Here is a 24,442-nt window from a genome sequence, read left to right on the forward strand (position 1 = left end):
GTATCTTCATGTGTCCGTATGATTTTGGGGTTAGCCACATTTATGGCCCTGCAGGCTTAGGCTTAACCCACAAAGTTGTAAAGAGTGGGACTGACAGGGCTTCCCTGGTGGCACAGTGGTTGAGAGTCCGCCTGCCGATGCAGGGGACACGAGTTTGTGCCCCAGTCCGGGAAGATCCCACATGCCGCGGCGCGGCTGGGCCCGTGAGCCATGGCCGCTGGGACTGCGCGTCCGGAGCCTCTGCTCCGCAACGGGAGAGGCCACAACAGTGAGAGGCCCGCGTACCACACAAAAAAAAACCAAAAAAAAGTGGGACTGACATTAAAAAAGTCAGAACTATTTACAAATTAATAATAATAATTGTAAGCTCTGTGCTATTAAATCATTTAATACTCACAAAAATCCCAGGTGCTCCTATTTTCCCCATTTCATAGATGAGAAAAATGAGTTTCAGAGAAGTTAAGTAACTTTCCCAGGAAGAAGTAGCAGATTCAGGATTTTATATAAGACTGAATATAGTTCAGATTTTGAAAAAGTCCTAATGTAAACTAGTTTCTCCTAAACTGGGAAGTGAGATGGTATAGTAGTAATGAAAAGCATGGACTTCAGTTAGATAAGCCAGAGTTCTAATCCAGATTTTGACTTTTATGATTTTGTGACATTGGACATGCCTCTTAACCTCTATATGCTTAAATTTCTTTACCTCTGAAATGAGGATACTAATACTTGTGGTAATATAGGTAGAGTGTTTAATCAATCTTGACATAACAAGTGCTCAATATATGGTAGCTTTTATTATTTTCCCAGAATCTGTTAAATAGTTAAAGTATCTATTTAATAAATAAGAATTGTTACAGTCACTTCAGAGATATAGGAAATTTTTTCTGTATGGTTTTGTGGTTTATTATTCTTTTCATTTTTATATCAGTCAATGTTTTATTTTTGTACAATGTTTTATTTTTACTTCGCTGATGTTTTTTGTTACTGTATAAAGCATTCGGATTTCTGATTTGATAATTCTTTGCTTTGTAACAAAATAGTTAACATGAATAATTTTCTTTTAAAGCTCCTTGAGAATGCTAAACATAAAAAAGAAAGTGAGCTAATAGAAAAGAGAGAGAAACTGATTTTGGAAATAGAAAAGGAATCACGCCGCATGGAAGAGTTTGCAGAATTTGCAGAACTGGACCGCATGCAGCAGGTCTGATAAATATAGACAGTAGCTATGGCAGGCTGGTAGATTAATACAGGACATGTTTCTATAATATAGAAAAACCTGTGCTTACTAAGGCAAACAGAGTCCTGACTCTTAGGCCTGGGACTGCTGCTAATTATGTAATCTTTTTTTGTGATTTAGTTTTCTATTTGTAAGATAGACATAACCATACCTTTTGCTCTGTGTCATGGTGATGTTGTGAAGTTGATGTTTAAAGTTGCTATATAAATTCAAGGACATAGCCTATGCAGTATTATATAATTTTATTTTTATAACATTTCTTGGGTATTTCTTGAAATAAAAAATTATTTGCTTTCAGTATGTGACAGATGTAAGACAACTACAAAAACGTATTCAGGAATCTGAAGAAGCAGTTCAATTTATTAATAAAGAAGAGGAACTTTTCAGATGGGAACTGACAAAATATCCTGAACTGGATAAATTAAAAGTTAACATTGAGCCCTATCAGAAGTTTTTTAATTTAGTTTTGAAGTGGCAACGAACAGAAAAACGGTAATTTCTGGTAATAAAAAATTAAGTAAAGATATACAAAGATTTATAAAATGTACATTGATTGTTGTTGTTGGCTAGGTGTTTAAAAGTAGGATTTATCTGTCCATTTGAAAGAGAAACCAAATATTATATAGAAGCATCAAATATTGCTAAGGCGCCACCTAGCCTTACTAATATAATATCTAAAGTCTCACCTGGGTTTTCCAGAGTTGATTCATTTTTTAATGCAATTAATTCATTTGACTCATTCATTTGACACTAAGAATTAGAAGTATGGAGTCAAATCAGCATTTCATCTGGATACTGTTAGTTGTCCGTTTACAGTCTGATTCATATTTTTGCACATGCAGCATAGCTGAAATTGTGGTTTTAGTATTGTCTGTCATCATTCTATCTGTGTGACTGAGAAAAACTGTTAATTGCTCTTGTTCTCAGTTATTTCTACTATAAAATGAAGGGCCTAGCCTAAAGAATCTGTAAGGCCTTTTCACACACCAGAAGTCTCTGAGTTTAATATTTTTTAAATTAAAATATCCTATTTTTTTCACTTAATTCTGTTTTTAATCATTCTTCCTTAGTCTTTTTTCTTTAATAAATTTATTTGTTTATTTTTGACTGTGTTGGTTATTCATTGCTGCATGCAGGCTTTTTCTAGTTGCGGCGAGCGGGGGCTACTCTTCGTTGTGATGTGCGGGCTTCTCGTTGCAGCAGCTTCTCTTGTTGTGGGGCACGGGCTCTTAGGCGCACAGGCTTCAGTAGTTGTGGCTCGTGGGCTCTAGAGCACAGACTCAGTAATTGTGGCTTGCGGGCTCTAGAGCACAGACTCAGTAGTTGTGGCGCACAGGCTTAATTGCTCCACGGCATGTGGGATCTTCCTGGACCAGGGGTCAAACCCGTGTCCCCTGCATTGGCAGGCAGATTCCTAACCACTGTGCCACGAGGGAAGCCCTTCTGAGTTTAATATTACTTTTTCTTTCAATTCAGGTGGATGGATGGAGGGCTTTTGGACCTTAATGGGGAAAGCATGGAAGCTGATGTAGATGAATTTTCCCGAGAAATTTTTAAGACTCTGAAATTTTTCCAAACAAAGCAAAGGAAGGAATTACAAGAAAAAAGAAAGGCAGCAAAAAGACGATCTCTGGGAGAAGAGAAACTTGAAGAAGAACCAAAAGAGAATCCTACTATTACTATGTGCACTGCAGTAATGGAGCAGATAAAAGTTATTAAGGTATAAACACATTTAATGACATTTTTAAAAGCCCTGGTAGAGTTGTTTGCATCAAGTGCTAGTGAAGAGAAATGGAAAAACTGGAAAGCAAAACCAAAGCTGAATCCAGAAAACTTGACCTATTAATACATGCTTCATTCTTTCCTGATGATGTCATCGAAATCAATCCCTTCATAGAACAATACTTAACAAATAGAAGACTGTAATGACCAGTTACAATGATTGGAAGAGGGTAAAAAATTACTAGAATAAACAAGTTAGCCTATACTATGGGCAGCAGCCCAGGGTACCAATTAGCTGAGAAAGGTTTGGAGTCACACTACCTAGGTTTATATCACAATCCTGCGCTTGGCAATGGCAGTATGCCACTTGTGCAAGATATTTAACTTCTCATGCCTCAGTCACCTCATTTATAAATAGAGGATAATAACAGTTTTTGTGACAGTAAATAATACATATACGTTCCCAAGGCAGTACTGGCAGTGGTTCTAGTGGTAGTGCCAAGTTTCCACTGTCGGCATGCTCAGAGTGCAAACTCTTCTTTTCAACATTGTTCCTGTCTGTGTCTAGCACTCTCAGATATACTATGAGCTGCCTGAAAATTTTTTTAAAGTAACTACTTAAAATTTTTTTCAATATTTAATAAATTTGCATGGTTTAAAAATATAAAAAGATATACCTGAATGGTCTCCTTGCTGTGTTTCTCACCTGTTATTAGGTTATCAATGTTACTAGTTTCTATTGTATACTTCAGGGTATTTTTACATGTATAACAATGTGAATATATATTCTAATCCTTCCATCTTTTTACATAAAAATAGAATACTGAAAAAAAATAGCATACCGTTTATATTATTTCCCCCCTTTGTTTTAATTTATCTTGGATACCTTTTCTTATTGTATATAGAGTGTTTTCATTCTTTTTTACACCTATAAATATTATATATTGGTGTAAAATTTCTGTGTGTGAAGGTGTGACTGTAAGGTAAATTGCCAAAGAGTAAATTCCAGGTTAAAATATTACAGTTGAATTACCTTCTGTATGGGTTTTACCAGTATGTACTCTCACCAACCTTGACAACAGAATATCATCAAACTTGGGTGTTTGTTAATCTGCTAGAAGAATTTCATTTTTCTTATTACATAAAATGTTAAGCCTAAATTAATATATTTAAGAATATTTTGTATTTCTTTGCCTGTGAGCTATTTGGTCTTCTTGTCTATTGTTTTAATTGAATTTATGGTCTTTTTCTTACTGATTTCTAGTCCTAGAAACAGGACTAGGGAGATTAGGCTTTGTATGTTAATATTAATAGTATGTTAATATTTTATTGAAGATTTTTGAGATTATGTTCAGAAGCAATGTTGGTCTTAATTTTCTTTTCTTGTAATATCTTTGTCAGGTTTTGCTATCAGGATTATGTTGGCCTTATGAAACAAATGGGAAATTTTATCTCTATTTTCCAAAAGAGTTTTGTATAAAATTGTTATTATCTCTTTCTTAAATATTTTAGAGAAACGTTTGCTAGTGAAACCATTGACCTGGAGCTTCATGGGAAGGATTTTGAAAACAGTTTTAATTTTTAAAATAGATATAGGAATATTCAGATTTGTGTTAATTTTGTGTCAATTTTGGTAAATTGTATTTTTCAAGGAATTTTTCCATTTTCTAAAGTTGTTAAATTTATTGCCATAAAGTTGCTCATAATATTTATTTATTATCTTTTAATGTCGGTGGAATCTATAGGGATAACTCCTTTTTCATTCCAAATATCAATAATTTAAATTTTCTCTCTTTTTTCTTAATCAGCCTAGTTAGGGATTTAGTTATAGTTTATTGTTAACATTTAAGCCTTTGGTCTTTTTTTTTTTTTTTTTTTTCGGTACGCGGGCCTCTCACTGTTGTGGCCTCTCCTGTTGCGGAGCACAGGCTCCGGATGCGCAGGCCTAGCGACAATGGCTCACGCGCCCAGCCGCTCCGCGGCACGTGGGATCTTCCCGGACCGGGGCATGAACCCGTGTCCCCTGCATCAGCAGGCGGACTCTCAACCACTGCGCCACCAGGGAAGCCCGATCATATATGGTTTTTATTCTTCAATTTGTTAATATGGTGTATCACATTCATTGATTTGTGTATGTTGAAGAATCCTTGCATCCCTGGGATAAATCCCACTTGATCATGGTGTATGATCCTTTTTTTAAACATCGTTATTGGAGTATAATTGCTTTACAATGGTGTGTTAGTTTCTGCTTTATAACAAAGTGAATCAGCTATATATATGCATATATTCCCATCTCTCTTCCCTCTTGTGTCTCCCTCCCACCCTCCCTATCCCACCCCTCTAGGTGGTCACAAAGTACAGAGGAGCTGATCTCCCTGTGCTATGCGGCTGCTTCCCACTAGCTATCTGTTTTACATTTGGTAGTATATATAAGTCCATGCCACTCTCTCACTTCATCCCTGCTTACCCTTCCCCCTCCCCGAGTCTTCAAGTCCATTCTCTACGTCTGCATCTTTATTCCTGTCCTGCCCCTAGGTTCTTCAGAACCTTTTTTCCCCCCTAGATTCCATATATATGTTTTAGCATATGGTATTTGTTTTTCTCTTTCTGACTTAATCACTCTGTATGACAGACTCTAGGTCCATCCACCTCACTACAAATAACTCAGTTTCATTTCTTTTTATGGCTGAGTAATATTCCATTGTATATATGTGCCACATCTTCTTTACCCATTCATCTGTTGATAGACACTTAGGTTGCTTCCATGTCGATGGCTATTGTAAATTGAGCTGCAGTGAACATTTTGGTACATGACTCTTTTTGAATTATGGTTTTTTCAGGGTATATGCCCAGTAGTGGGATTGCTGGGTCGTATGGTAGTTCTATTTTGAGTTTTTTAAGGAACCTCCATACTATTCTCAATAGTGGCTGTATCAATTTACATTCCTACCAAGAGTGCAAGAGGGTTCCCTTTTCTCCACACCCTCTTCAGCATTTATTGTTTGTCGAATTTTTGATGATGGCCATTCTGACTGGTGTGAGGTGATACCTCATTGTAGTTTTGATTTGCATTTCTCTAATGATTAGTGATGTTGAGTGTTCTTTCATGTGTTTGTTGGCAATCTGTATATCTTCTTTGGAGAAATGTCTATTTAGGTCTTCTGCCCATTTTTGTATTGGGTTGTTTGTTTTTTTGATATTGAGCTGCATGAGCTGCTTGTAAATTTTGGAGATTAATCCTCTGTAAGTTGCTTCATTTGCAAATATTTTCTCCCATTCTGAGGGTTGTCTTTTCGTCTTGTTTATGGTTTCCTTTGCTGTGCAAAAGCTTTTAAGTTTCATGAGGTCCCATTTGTTTATTTTTGTTTTTATTTCCATTTCTCTAGGAGGTGGTCTAAAAGGATCTTGCTATGATTTATGTCATAGAGTGCTCTGCCTATGTTTTCCTCTAAGAGTTTGATAGTGTCTGGCCTTACATTTAGGTCTTTAATCCATTTGGAGTTTATTTTTGTGTATGGTGTTAGGGAGTGTTCTAGTTTCATTCTTTTACATGTAGCTGTCTCATTTTCCCAGCACCACTTATTGAAGAGACTGTCTTTCCTCCATTGTATACTCTTGCCTCCTTTATCAAAGGTAAGGTGACCTTATGTGTGTGGGTTTATCTCTGGGCTTTCTATCGTGTTCCACTGATCTATATTTCTCTTTTTGTGCCAGTACCATACTGTCTTGTTTACTGTAGCTTTGTAGTATAATCTGAAGTCAGGGAGCCTGATTTCTCCAGCTCCATTTTTCTGTCTCAAGATTGCTTTGGCTATTTGAGGTCTTCTGTGTTTCCATACAAATTGTGAAGTTTTTTGTTCCAGTTCTGTGAACAATGCCATTGGTAGTTTGATAGGGATTTCATTGAATCTGTAGATTGCTTTGGGTAGTATAGTCATTTTCACAATGTTGATTTTTCCAGTCCAAGAACACAGTATATCTCTCCATCCGTTTGTAGCATCTTTAATTTCTTTCATCAGTGTCATAGTTTTCTGTATACAGGTCTTTTTTCTCCATAGGTAGGTTTATTCCTAGGTATTTTATTCTTTTTCTTGTAGTGGTAAATGGGAGTGTTTCCTGAACTTCTCTTTCAGATTTTTCATCATTAGTGTATAGGAATGCAAGAGGTTTCTGTGCATTAATTTTGTATCCTGCTACTTACCAAATACATTGATTTGCTCTAGTAGTTTTCTGGTAGCATCTTTAGGATTCTCTATGTATAGTATCATGTCATCTGCTAACAGTGGCAGATTTAAATCATCTTTTCCGATTTGGATTCCTTTTATTTATTTTTGTTATCTGATTGCTGTGGCTAAAACTTCCAAAACTATTTTGAAGAATACTGGTGAGAGTGGACAACCTTGTCCTGTTCCTGATCTTAAAGGAAATGGTTTCTTCAGATTTTCACCATTGAGAATGATGTTGGCTATGGGTTTGTCATATATGGCCTTTATTATGTTGAGGTAAGGTCCCTCTATGCCTATTTTCAGGGGGGTTTTATTATAAATGGGTGTTGAATTTTGTCAAAAGCTTTTTCTGCATCTATTGAAATGATCATATTGTTTTTCTCCTTTAATTTGTTAAGATGGTTTATCACATAGATTGATTTGCATATATTGAAGAATCCTTGCATCCCTGGGATAAACCCCACTTGATCATGGTGTATGATCCTTTTAATGTGTTGTTGGATTCTGTTTGCTAGTGTTTTGTTCAGGATTTTTGCATGTATATTCATCAGTGATATTGGTCTGTAATTTTCTTTTTTTGTAGTATCTTTGTCTGGTTTTGGTATCAGAGTGATGGTGGCCTCGTAGAATGAGTTTGGGAGTGTTCCTTCCTCAGCAATTTTTTGGAAGACTTTGAGAAGGATGGGTGTTAGCTCTTTTCTAAATGTTCGATAGAATTCACCTGGGAAGCCATCTGGTCCTGGACTTCTTTTTGTTGGAAGATTTTTAATCACAGTTTCAATTTCATTACTTGTGATTGGTCTGTTCATATTTTCTATTTCTTCCTGGTTCAGTCTTGGAGGGTTATATCTTTCTAAGAATTTGTCCATTTTTTCCAGGTTGTCCATTTTATTGGCATAGAATTGCTTGTAGTAGATGCTTAGGATGCTTTGTATTTCTGCGGTGTCTGTTGTAACTTCTCTTTTTTCATTTCTAATTTTATTGATTTGAGTCCTCTCCCTCTTTTTCTTGATGAGTCTGGCTAAAGGTTTATCAATTTTGTTTATCTTCTCAAATACCCAGTTTTTAGTTTTGTTGATCTTTGCTATTGTTTTCTTTGTTTCTATTTCATTTATTTCTTCTCTTATCTTTATGATTTCTTTCATTCAACTTACTTTGGGTTGGTTTGTTCTTCTTTCTCTAGTTCCTTTAGGTGTAAGGTTACATTGCTTATTTGAGATTTTTCTTGTTTCTTCCCTCTTAGAACTGCTTTTTACTTCCCTCTTAGAACTGCTTTTGCTGCATCCCATAGGTTTTAGATGGTCATGTTTTCATTGTCATTTGTCTCTAGGTATTTTGATTTCCTCTTTGATTTCTTCAGTGATCTCTTGGTTATTTAGTAACGTATTTTTTAACCTCCACGTGTTTGTGTTTTTTACATTTTTTCCCCTGCAGTTGATTTCTAATTTCATAGTATTGTGGTCAGAAAAGATGCTTGATATGATTTCAGTTTTCTTAGATTTATCAAGGCTTGATATGTGACCCAAGATGTGATCTATCTTGGGGAATGATCCATGTGCACTTGAGAAGAAAGTGTAATCTGCCATTTTTGGATGGAATGTCCTATAAATATCAATTCAATCTATCTGGTCTGTTGTGTCATTTAAAGCTTGTGTTTCCTTATTAATTGTCTGTCTGGATGATCTGTCCATTGGTGTAGGTGAGGTGTTAAAATCCCCCACTATTATCGTGTTACTGTCAATTTCCTCTTTATAGCTATTAGCATTTGCCTTATGTATTGAGGTGCTCCTGTGTTGGGTGCATATATATTTATAATTGCTATGTCTTCTTTGATTGTTCCCTTGATCATTATGTAGTGTCCTTCTTTGTCTCTTGTAACATTCTTTATTTTAAAGTCTATTTTATCTGATATGAGTATTGCTACTCCACCTTTCTTTTGATTTCCATTTGCATGGAATTTCTTTTTCCATCCCCTCACTTTCAGTCTGTATGTGTCCCTAGGTCTGAAGGGGGTCTCTTGTAGAGAGCATATATATACGGGTCTTTTTTTTGTATCCATTCAGCGAGCCTGTGTCTTTTGGTTGGAACATTTAATCCATTCACATTTAAGTTATTGATATGTATGTTCCTATTACCATTTTCTTAGTTGTTTTGGGTTTGTTTTTGTAGGTCCTTTGCTTCTCTTGTGTTTCCCACTTAGAGAAGTTCCTTAAACATTTGTTATAGAGGTGGTTTGGTGGTGCTGAATTCCCTTAGCTTTTGCTTGTCTGTAAAGCTTTTGATTTCTCTGTTGAATCTGAATGAGATCCTTGCTGGGTATAGTAATCTTGGTTGTAGGTTCTTCCCTTTCATCACTTTAAATATATCATGCCACTCCCTTCTGGCTTGTAGGGTTTCTGCTGAGATATCAGGTTTTAACCTTATGGGAGTTCCCTTGTATGTTATTTGTTGTTTTTCCCTTTTTGTTTTTAATAATTTTTCTTTGTCTTTCATTTTGGTCAGTTTGATTACTATGTGTCTCAGCATGTTTCTCCTGGGTTTATCCTGCCTGGGACTCTCTGCACTTCCTGGAATTGGGTGTTTATTTCCTTTACCATATTAGGGAAGTTTTCAACTATAATCTCTTCAAATATTTTCTCAGGTCCTTTCTCTCTCTCTTCTCCTTCTGGTACCCCTATAATGCAAATGTTGGTGCATTTAATGTTGTCCCAGAGGTCTCTTAGACTGTCTTCATTTCTTTTCATTTTTTTCTTCTTTATTCTGTTCCATGGCACTGAATTTACTATTCTGTCTTCCAGGTCATTTATCCATTCTTCTGCATCAATTATTCTGCTATTCATTCCTTCTAGTGCATTTAAAAAAACATATTTATTTTATTTATTTATTTTTGTCTGAGTTGGGTCTTCATTGCTGCACGGGCCTTCTCCAGTTGTGGCGAGCGGGGGCTACTCTTCATTGCAGTGCACGGCCTTCTCATTGCGGTGGCTTCTTTTTTTGCGGAGCATGGGCTCTATGCGTGAGGGCTTTAGTAGTTTTGGCACGTGGGCTCTAGAGTGCAGGCTCAGTAGTTGTGGTGCATGGGCTTAGTTGCTCCATGGCATGTGGGATCTTCCCAGACCAGGGCTCGAACCCATGTCCCCTGCATTGGCAGGCGGATTCTTAACCACTGTGCCAAACAGGGAAGCCCCTTTCTAGTGCATTTTTCATTTCGGTTATTGTATTGTTCATCTCTGTTTGTTCTTTAATTCTTGTAGGTGTTTGTTCTTTAATTCTTCTAGATCTTTGTTAAACATTTCTTTCATCTTTTCGATCTTTGCCTCCATTCATTTTCCGAGGTCCTTGATCATCTTCACTATCATTATTCTGAATTCTTTTTCTGGAAGGTGGCTTATCTCCACTTCATTTAGTTGTTTTTCTGGGGTTTTATCTTTTCCTTCATCTGGTAAATGGTCCTCTGCCTTTACATTTTGTCTATCTTTCTGTGAATGTGGTTTTCATTCCACAGGCTACAGGATTGTAGTTCTTGCTTCTGCTGTCTGCCCTCTGGTGGACGAGGCTATCCGGTTGATTGCTTTCATATCTGAATAAAAATTGTTATGTACTTATTATTTTATCATTAGTTTACTGTTTTTTCTTTGTTATTGGCTTGAATTTTTAATGATAGATTTATTGAGATATAATTCACATATAAAAGTTCACCTTTTAAATTATGTAGTTCAGTGGTTTCTTAGAATATTCACAGAGTTGTGTGATCATCACCACTATCTAATTTTAGAATAACTTCCTTACTCCAAAAAGTAAGCCCATGACCATTAGTAGTCACTGTCCATTCCCTCCTCCTCCCAGGCCCTGGTGTCCTATGAATCTACTTTCTGTCTCTATGGATTTATCGATTCTAGACATTTCATATAAATGGAATCATGTTGTTATATGGTCTTGGTGAATGACTTCTTTCTCCCTAGCATGTTTTCAAGGTTAACCCATGTGGTAATATGCCTCATACTCCATTCTTTTTTTTTTTTTTTTAATATTTATTTGGCTGCACCAGGTCTTAGTTGCGGCATGTGGGATCTAGTTCCCTGATCAGGGATTGAGCCTGGGCTTTCTGCATTGGGAGTGCGGAGTCTGAACCACTGGACTGCCAGGGAAGTCCCCATTCGTCTTTATTGATAAATAATATTCCATTATATGGATATACCACATTTTGTTTATCCATTCATCACTTAATGGACATTTGTGTTGTTTCTACTTTTTAGCCATTATGAGTAATGTTGCTATGAGTACTTATGTAAAAATTTTTGTGTTCTTATGTGTTTCACTTGATTTGGGTGTATATGTAGAAGTGGCATTGCAGGGTCTCATGGTAATTCTATGTTTAACTTTTTGAGGAACTGCAGACTGTCTTCCAAAGTGGCTGCACTGTTCCCACTTGCAATGCATGGGGGTTTCAGTTTGTCCACATCCTTGCCAAATTGTTATTGTCCATCTTTTTTTTTTTTTTTTTTGCGGTACGCGGGCCTCTCACTGTTGTGGCCTCTCCCGTTGCGGAGCACAGGCTCTGGATGCGCAGGCTCAGCGGCCCTGGCTCATAGGACCAGCCACTCTGTGGCATGTGGGATCCCTCTGGACCGGGGCACGAACCCTTGTCCCCTGCATTGGCAGGCAGACTCTCAACCACTGCACCACCAGGGAAGCCCTGTCCGTCTTTTTGATTATGGCCATCCCAATGTGTGTGAAGAGGTGTCTCATTGTGGTTTTGATTTGCATTTACCTGATAACTAATGATGCTGAGCATCTTTTCATATGCATATTGGCCATTTCTATGTTTTCTATGGAGAAGTGTGTGTTCAGATCCTTTGCCCATTTTTAAATTGGGTTATTTACCTCTTTTTATTCAGTTGTACAAATTCTTTATATATTCTAGATACAAGTCGCTTATTAAATATAGATTAATTGATCAGAAGTGTGTGGGTTTATTTTTCTGGGCTCTCTATCCTGATCCGTTGATCTATGTGTCTGTTTTTGTGCCAGTATAATATTATTTTGATTACTGTATCATTGTAGTATAGTTTGAAATCAGGGAACTTTTTTTTTTTTTTTTGTATTTTTGGCTGCGTTTTTTTTTTTGGTCTCCGTTACTGCATGCAGGCTTTCTCTAGTTGTGGCAAGCAGGGGTTACTCTTCATTGCGGTGTGTGGGCTTCTCATTGCCGTGGCTTCTCTTGTTGGGGAACACAGGCTCTAGGCATGCGGGCTTCAGGAGTTGTGGCACATGGGCTTAGTTGCTCCATGGCATGTGGGATTTTCCTAGACCAGGGCTTGAACTCATGTCCTCTGCATTGGCAGGCAGACTCTTAACCACTGTGCCACCAGGGAAACGCTGATACCTTCACCTTTGTTCTTCCTTCTCAAGATTGTTTTAGCTCTTCAAGATCTTTTGTATCTTCATACAAATTTTAGAATTATTTGTTCTAGTTCTGTGAAAAATGCTGTTGGTATTTTGATAGGGATTGCATTAAATCTAGATTGCCTTGGAGGGTATAGTTATTTAAACAATATTAATTCTTCAAATCTATGAGCATGGTATATCTTTCCACCTGTTTGTGTTGTCTTCAATTTCTTTTCTCAGTGCCTTGTAGTTTTATGAATCCAGGTCTTTTACCTCCTTAATTAGATTTATTCTCAGGGATTTTATTCTTTTTTATATGATCATAAGTGGGGTTATTTTCTTAAATTCTCTTCCTGATAGTTCATTGTTAGTGTATAGAAATGCAACCTATTTCTGTTAATTTGGTATCCTGTAACTTTACTGAATTCATTGATGAGTTCTAGTAGTTTATTGGTGGCATGTTTAGGATTTTCTATGTCATTATCATGTCATCTGCAAATAGTGACAGTTTTATCCCTTCTGTTTCAATTTAGATTCCTTTTATTTCTTTTTCTTGTCTGATTGCTGAGGCTAGGACTTCCAATACTATATTGAATAAAAGCAGTGAGAATGAGCAGCCTTGTCTTGTTCCTGAACTTAGAGGAAATGTTTTCAGCTCTTCACCATTGAGTATGATGTTATCTGTGGGCCTGTCATATGACCTTTAATATGTTGAGGTATGATCCCTCTGTACCCACTTTGTTGAGACTTTTTATTATAAAAAGATGTCGAATTTTGTCAAAAGCTTTTTCTGCATCTATTGAGATAATCATATGATTTGTATTCTTTAATATGGTATATCACATTGATTGATTTGCAGATATTGAACCATCTATGCATCCTTGGGATAAATCCCACTTGATCATGATGTATGATTCTTTTAATTAATTGTTGAATTCAGTTTGCTAATATTTTGTTGAGGATTTTTGCATCTATGTTTATCAGTGATGTTTGCCTATAATTTTCTTTTTTTGTGTTGTCTTTGATTTTGGTATCCAGGTGGTGCTGATCTTGTAGTATGAATTTGGAAGCATTCCTTTCTCAGCAAATTTTTTGGAATAGTTTCAGCAAAGGCAGTCCTTCTTTAACTGTTTGATAGAATTCACCTGTGAAGCCATCTGGCCTGGACTTTTGTTTTTTAGGCATTTTTTATTATTAATTCAATTTCATTCCTGGTAATCAGTCTATTTGTATTTTCTGTTTTTTCCTGATTCAGTCTTGGAAGATTTTACATTTCTAGGAATTTATTAATTTTTTTCTAGGTTGTTTATTTTAGTGGTGTATAATTTTTTGTGTAGTCTCTTATGATCCTTTGTATTTCAATGGTGTCAGTTGTAACTTCTCTTTCTGATTTTATTTATTTGGCCCTCTTTTTTATTTTTCTTAATGAGTCTGGTTAAAGGTTTATCAATTTTGTATATCTTTTAAAAGTACCAGCTCCTAGTTTCACTGATCTTTTCTTTTTAGTTTCTATTTTATTTATTTCCACTCTGGTCTTTATTATTTCCTTCCTTCTACTATCTTTGGGTTTTGTTTGTTTTTCTTCTCCTAGTTCCTTCAGGGTAAGGTTAGATTGTTTGAGAATTTTCTTATTTCCTGAGGTGGGCTTGTTTGCTATAACCTTTCCTCTTAGAACTGCTTTTACTGTGTCCCATAGATTTTGGAATGTTATGTTTTCATTTGTCTCAAGGTATTTTTAAATTTTCTACTTGAGTTTTTCGGTGACCCAATGATTCTCTCTTTTTGTGTGTATCTGTTATATGTTTTTGGTTTGTGGTTACCAGGAAGTTCATATATAACAACAAATAGGTGTCTATTTTAAGTTGATTTCTTAAGTTTGAACACCTTACATTTTTACTAACCCTCCAAATGTTTTATGCTTTTGATATCATATTTTACATCTTTTAATTTTTGCCATAACTACTATTGTAGATAGAGATGATTTTTACTACTTTTGTCTTTTAACATTCCTACTAGATTTATAAGTGGTTGATCCACTATTTTTACTCTATGTTTGCCTTTACCAGTGAGATTTTTCCTTTCATATTTTTTAATTTCTGGTTTTGGCCTCTTCCTTTTCCTTTAAGAAGTCCCTTTAACACTTCTTGTAAGGTCTGTTTGATGGTGATAAACTCTTTTTGCTTTTTGCTTATCTGTAAAACTCTTTGTCTCTCCTTCAGAGATAAAGATAAATCTGAAAGATAACCTTGCCAGGTAAAGTATTCTTGGTTGTAGTTTTTTCCTTTCATCATTTTGAATATATTGTTCCACTTCCTTCTGGCCTGCAAAGTTCCTGCTGAAAAGTCTGCTGATAGTTTTATGGGAGTTCCCTTATACAGTACATAACTAGTTGCTTTTCTCTTGCTGCTTTTCAGGTTCTCTCTTTATCTTTAATTTTTGTCATTTTAATTATAATGTGTCTCAGTGGGTACCTGTTTAGGTTCATCTTGTTTGGGATTCTCTGTGCTTCCTAGAGCAGGATGTTTGTTTCCTTCTCTAGGTTAGGGAAGTTTTCAGCTAATGTTTCCTCAGGTAGGTTCTCTGCTCCTTTCTCTCAATTTTCCCCTTCTGGGACCCCTATAACATGAAAGTGAGTACACCTGATATTGTCTCAGAAGTCTCTTAAACTATCCTCATTTTTTAAAATTCTTTTTTCTTTTTTTCTGTTCAGCTTGGATTATGTCTACCACTCTGTCCTCCAGATCACTGATCCTTTCTTCTATATTATTCTATCTGCTGTAGATTCCTTCTAGTGTATTTTTCATTTCAGTTAATGTATTATTCAGCTCTGATTTGTTCTTCTTTATATTTTCTAACTCTTAGTTAAAATTCTCTGTTCATCCATTCTTCTGAGTTCAGTGAGCATCTTTATGATTATTACCTTGAACTCTTTATTGAGTAGATTGCTTATTTGCATTTAATTTAGTTATTTTTCTGAGCTTTTGTCTTGTTCCTTTGTTTGGAACATATTCCTCTTGCCTCCTCATTTTACCTAATTCCCTATGTTTATTTCTATATATTGGATAGGACTGTTATGTCTCTTGATCTTGGAGAAGTGACATTATATAGGAGACATCCTATGAGCTCAGCAGCGCACTCCCTCCTGGCTACTAGACTTTATGCTCCAGGGGTGTCCTCTATTCATGCTGCATGCTCCCTGTGTTGTGGAAGAGCTAACTGTTGAGGGCATATTGGTTGGTGGGGCTGGCCCTTGGCCTGTCTGGCTGTGATGCTCTGACTCATGCAGTTGTTGTGGGTGCCCTGGTGGGCAGGGCAGTCTCCTGGTGAGGCTGACTGTGTAGCTGGGCAGTGCACCCTCTTTGGGACCACAGGTGGGTGGGGCAGGATCCCTGTGCATTTGACTATGTGGCCTGGTGGTGCAGAATTGCTGTGGGCCCTCTGGTGCACAGGGCAAACCCCCAGCACTAATAGGCTAGAGGGAGGATTTCTAAGTGGTGCTTGCCAGTGCTGGAGTCAGTCAAATAGAATAAGATCCCCAAAATGGCTGCCACCAGCATCTCCATCCACAGGGGGAATCCCAGAGGCCTCCTGCCTCTCTGGTAGTCTCTCCAAGATCAGCAAGTGGGTCTGACACAGGTGACTTTCAAACTACTGCCTTTTTGCTGGGACTTGGACCGTGTGAGATTTTGCCTGTGCCCTTTAAGAGTGGAGTCTTTTTCCTACAGCCCTCCATCTCTCCTGAATGGAATCCCCACTGTTTTTCAAAGCCAGACGTTCTGGGGGCTTGTCTTCCCAGTGCAAGACCTCCAGGATGGGAAGGCCAACATGGGTCTCAGACCCCTTGCTCCTCGGAGAGGACCTCTGCAGTGGTGATGTCCTTTTCATTTGTGTGTCACCAACCTTAGAGTTTGGCTCCTGACAAGTTTGCATCTCCATTCCCCTACCCATCTATTGTCACTCCTTCTTTATATCTGTCATTGTGGAAAATCTTTTCTGCTACTCTTCAGGTCATTCTCATACATAGTTGCTGTATAAAGTAGTTGTAATTTGGTGCTGTGCTCATAGGAGGAGGTGAATTCAGGGTCTTGCGACTGGCATCTTGATCCCCCTCCTCCCCCATATCTTTTATTTATTTATATTATCTCAGTGGCTGAGACACTCAATATAGTGTTGATTAGAAGTATTAATAATGGGTATGCTTATCTTGTTCCTGATTTTAAAGGAAGTGTTCTAATGTCAGTATCAAAAGTGATGAACTAAGTGTTTTTGCTGAATATTTAATTTTTATTTCCAAACAGTTACATTTTGGCATTTTGTTGCAGGCTTTTTCCCATTTATGTTTTGTGTGTGTATTTATAACTATATATTATATTATGTTGTGTTATACTATATTTTTCTCCATATAATATATAGAATAAACTTAACTTTGTATTTCCATAATAATAATATGACAGTTTTAATTACTGTAGTTTTATCATATACTTTAATATCTTATAGAACATTTATATCCCCCCTTTTTCTTACTCTCATAGTTTTCCTGGCTATTTCTACATGTTTATTTGTGCAGATGAACTTTAGAATAATTTTGTTACTTTTTCTCCCCTTCCAAATCTAATTGGGATTTTGATTGGACTCATTAAGTATATTACCTAATTTCAAGTGTATGTGTATGGAATTCAAATGAGTGACTCATTATTGTTTCTATTTTCACCATTAGGAATACATCCCTACTGTCTCCATCCTATGCAATCCAGGAATGAGAACACGTCACTGGAAGCAGTTATCAGAAATTGTAGGCTATGATTTAACTCCAGACTCTGGAACTACAATGAGGAAAGTTTTAAAATTAAACCTTACACCATACTTGGAAAAATTTGAAGTTATAAGTGCGGGTGCAAGCAAGGTAAATATGAAGATCAACTGAAATACTTTATTTAATGAGTTTGTTAATCATATAATCATAGTTTTTGTTGTGGTTGAATGTATAGTACTGGCTAGCAGTGGGAGGAGATGGGGTAAAGTGGTGGAAGACCACTCTTATTTTTCCCCACAAAGTGTCTGCTTCTCTATGATTTCCTTGTCCTGAATCCAGAGTAGAAATGGTTCCTTTGACCTCTTGTTAATTCTGCCACATTCTGATATGCATGGATGATATGCTAGTCTTGATATATAATTGTTCCATTAAGAATGGAAATAGATGCATGTGTGTGTGGCATGTGATGTGTGTGTATTCTAGCAGAGTAAGTGAGGCCATCTAGTGTTCTCAGAATACACTGAAAACATCTTCAGACTATAGACTGCAGAAAAGCCACTTCAGGGAAAATCCATCAGGTCTTTCATTCTGCTGTCTGTTTTAATACTGACAGCAGTAGTTTTCAGAGCAAGTGAATTTTTAAAAACTACATTGTCATTTTCCATAGGAATTTTTTAATTGTTTTAAAACTTTTCTAACTTACAGACAGTTGCAGATTACCTTACAAAAATTGCTGTGTAATGCACCAAATTCTTTCTTCTTTTTCTCATTTAGGAATTTTCATTAGAGAAATCCATGCATACAATGATGCGAACTTGGGATGATATTGCTTTTCATATAAGTCTATATCGTGATACTGGAGTCTGTATTCTTTCTTCAGTAGACGAGATTCAGGCTCTCCTTGATGACCAAATTATAAAAACACAGACAATGAGAAGCTCACCTTTCATCAAACCATTTGAAAAGGAGATCAAGGTATGTTAAATATGATAGTCAACTCCTGGTCATTTATAAAAACTGCAATCTTATTACATATATGCTCTTGTGAAAATAAGTCAGTTTGTTGGATAGCTTTGGTGAAATATAGAAATAGATAACTTAAAATTAATGTGAAAATATATAGAACAGATGAGCCATTAACTGTAATGATTTTTAAAAGAACAAATTATATTTTTATTAAGAAAAATCTTCTCCAATGACAGTGATAGATTTGGAAGGAAAACTGTATCATTTAATCTAACTGTAGACAGCCTAGACCCTGTTTCATGCTATATTCTTTTTTTTTTTCACTTTATTGAGTATTTTATTGACATAAGCTTTGACCGAGAAGCATAAAGTTTTCAAAATATCTTTTCTTATAGGCAGAAAATCAATCTGGTTATTTTAATAAATATAATTGGTCAGAATGGTTGGCTGAGCAGTTAAAGAATATCTGCTGTCATTATTTAGTGGATGTGGGGCAGGAAAATGGTGTTGAACATGGAGGAGAAAAGAAGAAATAAATTTTCAACACGGTGGTGCTATAAGGAAATGGTATTAAAGTGAAAGAACGAATATAATAATTTTGAGTTTATGCAGGAGTGTTATATTATAAAACAAAATAGACTTTGAACACTTCTTATTTTCTTTATACAATTCAATAGCTGATAAGACAAAACATGAATTTTACACTCTGAATTAAAAGAAATATTTTCTTCAAAGGGCAATGAATAAATTCTCATTTAAAGATTGTTTCAAGTTGATGCTAATCTTCTTTCTTTTTTTTAAACATCTTTATTGGATTATAATTGCTTTACAATGGTGTGTTAGTTTCTGCTTTACAACAAAATGAATCAGTTATATATATACATATGTTCCCATATCTCCTCCCTCTTGCATCTCCCTCCCACCCTCCCTATTCCATCCCTCTAGGTGGACACAAAGCACAAAACTCCCTGTGCTATGTGGCTGTTTCCCACTAGCTACCTGTTTTACATTTGATAGTGTATATATGTCCATGCCACTCTCTCACTTCATCCCAGCTTACCGTTCCCCCTCCCTGTGTCCTCAAGTCCATTCTCTACATCTGTGTCTTTATTCCTGTCCTGCCCCTGGGTTCTTCAGAATCATTTTTTCTTTTTTTTTTTTTGATTCCATATATATGTGTTAGCATACGGTATTTGTTTTTCTCTTTCTGACTTACTTCACTCTGTATGACAGTCTCTAGGTCCATCCACCTCACTACAAAAAACTCAGTTTCATTTCTTTTTATGGCTGAGTAATATTCCATTGTATATATGTGCCACATCTTCTTTACACATTCATTTGTCAGTGGACACTGAGGTTGCTTCCATGTCCTGGCTATTGTAAATAGAGCTGCAATGAATATTGTGGTACATGACTCTTTTTGAATTGTGGTTTTCTCAGGGTATATGCCCAGTAGTGGGATTTCTGGGTCGTATGGTAGTTCTACTTTTAGTTTTTTAAGGAACCTCCATACTCTTCTGTATCAATTTACATTCCTACCAACAGTTCATGCTATATTCTCATAACTTTTAGTGAAGTTCTGTATACTATACTTTATATTTGGGAACAAATAACTTGAGGGTCTTTTAGAATAATTAATGAAATATTGTCCACTTGACAAAAACAAATGATATTTGAGACTGTAAGATTATTTAATGTCCTTATAGTTGATGTGGGTAAGTACACAAAGCAAATAAATTATAATAACTAATAGTTTTATAGGTAGTATCAAAATTCAAACTGGAGACTATATAAAATGGGGAAAAGATCAACAACAAGTGGATTTTTCCCCTGATATTTATTGACTTCTAAATGTGTGCCAGATACTACTCTAGGGGTTTTACATTTATTAACCCATTTAATCCCCATAGCAGACCCTCAAGGTAGGCACTGTTATTATCAGTAGTCATAGTTAAGGGAACCAAGGCATAGAGGGATAAGTAAGTTACCCAAGTTCACACAGCTAATAAATGACAAACCTGGAATTCATAAAAGGCAGTTTGATTTTAATTTAAGCATAAAGAGTGTATTTATAGGACACCTTGGCTTTCAATATTTGGAGAAGACAAACAGTTGTGTTCTTCCAAAAAGACATGAAGCTGCACATTTTCCCTTGAATCAGGCTGACCTACCCTTTCCTGGTAAGAAGTTATGCTTTTGCAGATATTTCTTGTTTAACAAAGGAGAATTTACAATACAAGTTTGAAACCTCTCTTAGAGCTTTTAAAACAAAAATATGAGGCCAATCTCTTGATATATAGGACCTTAGGCCATATATTTAAGAAACAAAGAGCTTATATGAATGATCTTTGGCTAATGAAATACCTTATGGATTCTAGGAGATCTGTGACAATAAGGAAGACTTTTTCCCCCAAATGCATTGATGTACAGCACGGTTTCTCAACCTGGTTCTAATGACATTTGGGGCTAGATAATTCTTTGCTGTGGGGGCTGTCCTGTATATTGTAGGAAGTTTAGCAGTGTCCATGGCCTCTATCCACTAGATATTAGTAGAAATCTCACCCCACCAGTTGTGACAAATGAAAATGCCTCCAGACATTGTCAAATGTCCTTTGGGGTGGGGGCAAAATAGCCCCTAGGTTGATAGCTACTGGTGTAGAGCAGGATGTATTCCTGTATGCTTTTTGGACATGGGACAGTTCACCTAGAGATTAGGAAATTGGTCTAAATAACTACAGTCATTTGCAATTGTGAGTTCCAATGATTTAGGAAAACTTCAGACCTCCTAGAGCTTTCAAAGCCCATGTGAGACACTATAAGTGACTATGAGCTGTTTTGCATTGATTCAAAAATAATAATAAATTTAAAATACATATTCCTTGCTATAATTTATGGGTTTTCTTTAATAACTGGAACTTAGAATACTATGCTTTTCATTAAGGCATGGGAGGACCGTTTGATTCGAATACAAGAAACAATTGATGAATGGTTAAAAGTACAAGCTCATTGGCTGTACTTGGAGCCCATTTTTTGTTCTGAGGATATCATGCAACAGATGCCAGAAGAAGGGCGTCAGTTTCAGACAGTAGACAGACATTGGAGAGATATCATGAAGTTTTGTGCAAAAGATCCAAAGGTGAAGTGTTTCTTTTCTCTGTTTCAAATAAAGGGGAATCTTTATTTTTGGCTATTACAGAAAGCATTTGGCTTTTTTTCCAAGTACAAAAATAAAACCTGCTCATTGTATACAAACTGGAGAGCTCAGAAAAATATAAGAAAGCATAGATAATTTTACTTCTCAATTCATAAGCTACACTACTCATAACTCTTTAATATGTATAGTGGAGCTGCTTCAAACATTCATTTAACTCACTTGGCTTCTACTATGTATACTCAGTGATCCCTCTTATAAAAATAAATAGTAAAATAAAATAAAATGAAGAAAGCAAGAGGGTGGGAGAGAGAGACAGACAGAGACAGACAGAGAGAGAATGAATACAAACGAATGAGTAGTGCATGTGATTCACCTGAGTTTCTACTCAATGACTCTATATGCTTGGGGGTGATGGGAAAAAAGAGTCAGCAATTCTCTCAGTTGGTTTCACTTGCTATGTCTCTCTCCTAGTGAGTATAGCACCTTGTTGAGTGCGATTTTAATGTTGAAAGACAGACCATGTATTTTTCATACACATAGTATACAAAGTTCATAGATATATATATCCACTTTTTAATCTGGTATTCAACTTAAGAAATAACGATTTGTTTCAATGCTGGATGAAAAAGTAGCTGTGCTGGGGACTTCCCTGGTGGCACAGTGGTTAAGAATCTGCCTGCCAATGTAGGGGACGTGGGTTGGATCCCTGGTCCAGGAAGATCCTATATGCTGCAGAGCAGTTAAGCCCGTGCACCACAACTACTGAGCCTGCACTATAGAGCCTGCGAGCCACAACTACTGAAGCCCACGCACCTAGAGCCTGAGTTCCACAACAAGAGGATCTCCTGCTCACCACCCACGCACAACAATGAAGACCCAATGCAGCCAAAAAGAAAAGAAAAAAAAAAAAAAGAAAAACTAGCTGTGCTGAACTGTTGAGAGTCAATAGTACTGAAATTTATGAGTTGCAAGGATTTCCCTTACATGTTGACTTTAGAACCTTTGTAAGACATTATTTCTTATAGAACAGAAGTCAGCAGTTTTTTCCTGCAAAGGGCGACATGGTAAATATTTTAGGCTTTGTGAGATGTACAGTGCTTTTCGTAACTACTCAATTCTGCTGTTGTTGTAGTAAGAAGGCAGCCAAAGACAATATGTAACTGAATGGATATGTCCATGCTACATCAAAACTGTTTATGGACAACTGACATTTTCATGTACCATGAAATGTTATTCTTCTTTTAATTTTTGAACCTTTTAAGAGTGTAAAAATAATTCTTAGCTTGATGGCCATGTAAAAACTGGCAGCACGCAGAAGCAAGAAGAGCTACAATCCTGCAGCCTGTGGAACAAAAACCACATTCACAGAAAGATAGACAAGATGAAAAGGCAGAAGGGCTATGTAACAGATGAAGGAACAAGATAAAACCCCAGAAAAACAACTAAATGAAAATGGAGATAGGCAACCTTCCAGAAAAAGAATTCAGAATAATGATAGTGAAGATGATCCAGGACCTCAGAAAAAGAATGGAGGCAAAGATCGAGAAGATGCAAGAAATGTATAACAAAGATCTAGAAGAATTAAAGAACAAAGAAACAGAGATGAACAATACATAACTGAAATGAAAAATACACTAGAAGGAATCAATAACAGAATAACTGAGGCAGAAGAACGGATAAGTGACCTGGAAGACAGAATGGTGGAATTCACTGCTGCAGAACAGAATAAAGAAAAAAGAATGAAAAGCAATGAAGACAGCCTAAGAGACTTCTGGGACAACATTAAATGCAACAACATTCACATTATAGGGGTCCCAGAGGGAGAAGAGAGAAAGGACCCCAGAAAATATTTGAAGAGATTATAGTCGTAAACTTCCCTAACATGGAAAAGGAAATAGCCACCCAAGTCCAGGAAGCACAGAGAGTCCCATACAGGATAAACCTAAGGAGAAACACACTGAGACACATAGTAATCAAATTGGCAAAAAATAAAGACAAAGAAAAATTATTGAAAGCAGCAAGGGAAAAATGACAAATAACATACAAGGGAACTCCCATAAGGTTAACAGCTGATTTCTCAGCAGAAACTCTACAAGCCAGAAGGGAGTGGCATGATATACTTAAAGTGATGAAAGGGAAGAACCTACAACCAAGATTACTGTTCCCAGCAAGGATCTCATTCAGATTCGACAGAGAAATCAATAGCTTTAAAGACAAGCAAAAGCTAAGAGAATTCAGCACCATCAAACCAGCTCTACAACAAATGCTAAAGGAACTTCTCTAAGTGGGAAACACAAGAGAAGGAAAGGACCTACAAAAACAAACCCCCAAAATTAAGAAAATGGTAATAGGAACATACATATCAATAATTATCTTAAATGTGAATGGATTAAATGCTCCAACCAAAACACACATGCTTGCTGAATGGATAAAAAACAAGACCCATATATATGCTGTCTACAAGAGACCCACTTCAGGCCTAGGGACACATACAGACTGAAAGTGAGGGGATGGAAAAAGATATTCCATGCAAGTGGAAATCAAAAGAAAGCTGGAGTAGCAATACTCATATCGGATAAAATAGACTTTAAAATAAAGAATGTTACAAGAGACAAGGAAGAACACTACATAATGATCAAGGGATCAATCCAAGAAGAAGATATAACAATTATAAATATATATGCACCCAACACAGGAGCACCTCAATACATAAGGCAACTGCCTAGAGCTCTAAAAGAGGAAATCAACAGTAACACAACAATAGTGGGGGACTTTAAAAAAAAAATAGTGGGGGACTTTAATACCTCACTTAGACCAATGGACAGATCATCCAAACAGAAAATTAAAAAGGAAACACAAGCTTTAAATGACACAGTAGACCAGATAGATTGAATTTATATTTATAGGACATTCCATCCAAAAACAGCAGATTACACTTTCTTCTCAAGTGCGAATGGAACATTCTCCAGGATAGATCACATCTTGGGTCACAAGTC

General features: G+C 36.4%; 1 protein-coding gene across 1 annotated transcript in view; it reads left to right on the plus strand.

Moving 5' to 3' along the window:
* The window catches only part of DNAH12 (dynein axonemal heavy chain 12), a 229,243-nt gene that overhangs the window by 80,090 nt on the left and 124,711 nt on the right, over window positions 1-24,442 (plus strand). The window contains exons 16-21 of the mRNA XM_049715390.1: window positions 1,067-1,201; window positions 1,536-1,729; window positions 2,714-2,957; window positions 17,291-17,476; window positions 18,101-18,301; window positions 21,234-21,428. Of these exons, the coding sequence (XP_049571347.1) occupies window positions 1,067-1,201; window positions 1,536-1,729; window positions 2,714-2,957; window positions 17,291-17,476; window positions 18,101-18,301; window positions 21,234-21,428 (1,155 nt within the window). The remainder of the gene's footprint in view (window positions 1-1,066; window positions 1,202-1,535; window positions 1,730-2,713; window positions 2,958-17,290; window positions 17,477-18,100; window positions 18,302-21,233; window positions 21,429-24,442) is intronic.

Source organism: Orcinus orca, chromosome 10, assembly GCF_937001465.1.
Source record: "Orcinus orca chromosome 10, mOrcOrc1.1, whole genome shotgun sequence".
Classification (NCBI taxonomy): domain Eukaryota; kingdom Metazoa; phylum Chordata; class Mammalia; order Artiodactyla; family Delphinidae; genus Orcinus; species Orcinus orca.